General features: G+C 52.6%; 1 protein-coding gene across 1 annotated transcript; it reads right to left on the reverse strand.

The window, feature by feature from the left end:
• Positions 1 to 2,271: 2,271 nt before the first annotated feature.
• On the reverse strand, positions 2,272 to 3,333 carry LOC138378335 (protein ARMCX6-like). The gene has a single exon (XM_069463702.1). It carries the CDS (start codon positions 3,313 to 3,315, stop codon positions 2,821 to 2,823), a length of 495 nt encoding a protein of 164 aa, XP_069319803.1. The 5' UTR covers positions 3,316 to 3,333; the 3' UTR covers positions 2,272 to 2,820.
• Between the last annotated feature and the right edge of the window lie 639 nt (positions 3,334 to 3,972).

Genomic DNA, 3,972 nt, shown 5'->3' on the forward strand with positions numbered 1-3,972 from the left:
AGGGAGGCCCAGAGAGACTGTCTTTCGGTTGCAGCAGACGGGTAAGTTTTGTGATTAATGGATTCAGGCTGTTTTTAATTTTGCACGTCATGTGGCATGGGGGCACCAGTGCTCTTGCCAGTGCTGAGAGCCTCTCGGTGTCTTGGCCAGGCCCTAGGAGACAGGCATGCTCCCGACTCCCCTGCACATCTCAGAGAGGCAGAATCCAATTGACACTGGGCTCAGACACTGGTACCGCAACCAGCCAAGGGATGAGGGGCAGGACGGAAGGCCTGTGCTCCCGGACACAGGCAGTGTTTGCAGGAGGGCAGTGCCAGCAAATGGACAGGAGGGTTTTGACTTGGGCCAAGGCCACGCCATAGGGACACTTTGATGCTGGCGAGTCTCCCTGCGACAAAGTTGCTCTGGAGATGGGCAGAAAGCCTCTGAGGCCCTCCTTGAGTTACAAGTCAGTGGTGGCCTGCCTGCGGCAAGTGCCTCAGATGGTGGACAACTGCAGGCAAAAGGAAATTCGGTAGTGTGCAGCGGAGTAGGGAGGTGCATGCTAATTTGGGGCCCGCAAGCTAGGAGGAAGGAGAACAGCCTCTGCCTTTGTGCTGAGATTACAGAGGCTGAGCAATGAGGTGTCACTGAAGACAGCATTGGCAAAGCAGGCTCCACTGGGAAAAGTGCATGCAGGAGCTGTCTGCAGGGAAATCCTCCTTGAAAAACAGATTGCCCAGCCAAGCTGTGGTTTGCTTGAGAGAAAGGGGTGGTCTCCTCGGCAGCTCTTAGGAAGCAAGACAGGGCCCCCGGGGCCAGCCGAGGAAGCCCCAGCCTGGTGAGCCCTAACGGGGGTGTGATGTCGCAGCGACTGCAAGTCAGCTTCTGGCCATCCAAGGCACCAGGGCCTGGGAAGAGGCAGAGTCCCCATCCCAGGCTGGAAGAATTCCCAGAGTTGGTCTGGGACCAGGCAGGCGCCCAGGCGCGCTGGTCAGCATGGAGCAGACGGTCCAAGCAGGAACACTGTAACCCACCTGGAACACAAATTCCGGGGGAAAGGAAAATAAGAAAAGAAAAGAGGGCCATGCTCTGTGTGGAGGAGAACAGGCAGAAGGCGGAGCACTGTGTAGGCTGCTGCTGCCCAGGGCACAGTGACCCACAGCAGCAGCCCAGGGAGACCGACCAGGAGAGGGCACCGGGCACAGCAGCACTGCCCGAGGGGAGCAGATGTGTTTACTGGGTTTGTCATGACTGTGGGGAAGGGGACCACTTGACACATCACGAACATGCATCGAACTCAGCTGTGGTGAGGCAGGGGCTAAGGCTTGCTGGGGGGGGGCTGGAAATGTTGGGGGAGGAGTTGCCCGGCCCCGTGGAGTGCTTCAGCACACAAGAGCGCTTCCTTCCTTAGCAGGGGTGATGGGACCTCAGTCGGAGGGCATGGAGGTGTCTCCTGATGGATGGACCAGCCAGGGCTGTGCCAAGCACCCACAGCATCTGCCCTACCACCCCGGGGGAGTTGATGGAGGGCTTCACTGTCCCCTTCCTGGGTCCCACCAAAGGTACAGGGTGTGTGTGTGTGGGGGGGGGGTGGATACAGAACAAAGGTCATTCCCCCAAAGGAAGCGGCAGCCAACCCTTCTCACTCTGCCAGGAGGCAATGCTTGGGATCTGAAGGAAGAGAGGAGGGCTGTAAGCAGGTTTAACAGGGGCTCTGCTGGAGAAATAGAACTACACAAGGCAGGCAGCGGGCAAGTGGCAACCTTTATTGCGATGATTCTGCATTAAATGCTCATGGATGTGCGGCAGAGCGCCCCACCCCCACCGCCCCTATCCCTACCCCCCACCCCACCCCCAGCATGGGATGCACAGACAAATGCCAAGGATACTGACCTTCCTCCCTAGGCAGGCAGTCAAGGAAAGACACCCTTATGGAGGGATTTCTCTGTGTCGGGCACTGGGCTGCCTGCTTCAAGGGTATTTTCTCATTTAGCCCCCTCAATGTTGCATCTTAATTTCACCAGCTGCCCCCACCCCAGTCTCCCACGCCTGCCTCCAGCCCTTTCTTGAAGCTCATTCTGAGCACTGCAGCCCATTTCTACCCCTGCCTCCAGTGAGCACTGAGAAGGGTGCATTTGTCAGGGAGCAGCGGACGCCCCAGTCTGCTGGCGTTTACCGTGCTTTTTTCTCTTTCTCTTCGTGCAGACTGTAAACTCAAGGACAAGGACCATGTCTCTTTTTTTGCCAATCAAGGCACACAACTTTATTGATGATACACACAGATGCGGACTTGGGTGGAAGAGGTTAAGTCAGTACAATAGATAGAAGGGGAGTGCCCTTTTGTGATGAATAGGTTCGCCATCCATCAGCTCGTGTAGAAGAAAGAATACATGAAAAATAATTCAACCCAAGCTGCGACAAAGGCATTTTCAGCTCAAGCTCCGATATGCCGCTAGTCTCTGCAAAGTGGTCCCGCTTAGACAGGGAGACCACCACCACCACAGGCAACAACTGCGCTCCGTGATGCTATGATTTCATGTTCTTTATCCACAGCGGGCAGCCAGAGTGATCCCTTTGCCACATGAAGGGGGCTGCAAGGGAGCAATTTACAATGCACATTGCCTGCACACTGCAAAACCAAGGAGGTACTCAAAGCTCTGTGGGAGCCCCTGCCTGGCCAATAAGAGTGTGGTCCTCGATTTAGCACTAGAACTTTCACCCAATGATGTGGCGATTGGCTAAGGCTGGATCTTCCGTAGCACCCTCTGCAGATTCTTTGACATCTGCAAACAAGCGGGTTTGGGGTGGAATCAGTCCCATTGTGTTCGAGACGGTCATTTACCGGGCAAGGGTTTCCAGGGGAATCTCTCTGTTTCCATTTCTGATAAAGAGGGACATGAATGAGAGCAGCATCTGGGCACTGAGCAATTCCCCCGCCAAGACTGGCTTTTCAGACAAACCCATCAGCGATTTCAAAAGCTGAACCTTAGCACATCCACTTTCCTCTGAAATCAAAGGAAACTTCAAGTCTGAAACGGACTTGGCAAGCATGTTATTAATAACTGTCATGCTTATTAACAAATTTAATCCGGCCTGCTGCAGAAATGAGTTGCAGCAACGTGACACAGTCTCCCGACACACTTCATTGATGTACATCTTAATCTGGCCCTGGGTTTCAGTACTCTCATTTACGGTATCCGGGGCACACAAAGCCTCTCCAACAGTGGGGTTGGGAGTGGGGATCGTGTTTCCAACAATTGAGAGGCTGGCCAAATGACTATTGATATTGTGGCTAAATGACAAACCCGCATCCTTGGGCTCAGCAAACAGCATTTTCCCCTCAATGAAAAGACACTTTGAGAGGCCAGGCGTGGTGGCTCACACCTGTAATCCTAGCACTCTGGGAGGCCGAGGTGGGAGGATCACTTTAGCCCAGGAGTTTGAGGTTGCTGTGAGCTAGGCTGATGCCATGGCACTCTAGCCCAGGCAACAGAGTGAGACTGTGTCCCGAGAAAAAAAAAAAAAAAAAAAAAGGAAAGAAAAGAAAAAGACACTTGGAGAGGTCAAGAATGCAACTGACATTTCTTTTTTTAATATAAATTTTATTTCTTTTTTTAAATTTTTTTCTTGTTATTTTACTAACGTCATACTTCAGACCTAAAGCAACTGACATTTCTTCAGCATTCCCCCCACAATATCATCATTTTCACTGGGGAAAAGATGATTATTATTTATTTGAATTGTGTTCTTTGGGGGAAGTCCTGGGCTCTTACTGCCCATGATTCATATCAGGTTTATCCCCAGGTCTTGGCTTTTCCTGGACCCTGGACTGGAGACCAGAGCCCTTACCTGTCCTCACCCCTGTCTGTAGTTCCCCCCCCCCCCCACCTTCTAGTCTTCTCTTATTTGGTTGTACCTTCTTCTGATTAGTAGGTGAACACTGTACCAACTTCTAGACCCCACCTCCAGATGTGCTTTCACTAATTCATT

The sequence above is a fragment of the Eulemur rufifrons genome, chromosome 30, assembly GCF_041146395.1.
Source record: "Eulemur rufifrons isolate Redbay chromosome 30, OSU_ERuf_1, whole genome shotgun sequence".
NCBI classification, from domain to species: domain Eukaryota; kingdom Metazoa; phylum Chordata; class Mammalia; order Primates; family Lemuridae; genus Eulemur; species Eulemur rufifrons.

Excerpts from the sequence above, each read along its gene's own strand:
- LOC138378335 (XM_069463702.1), bottom strand. The coding sequence starts at position 3,315 with ATGCTGTTTGCTGAGCCCAAGGATGCGGGTTTGTCATTTAGCCACAAT.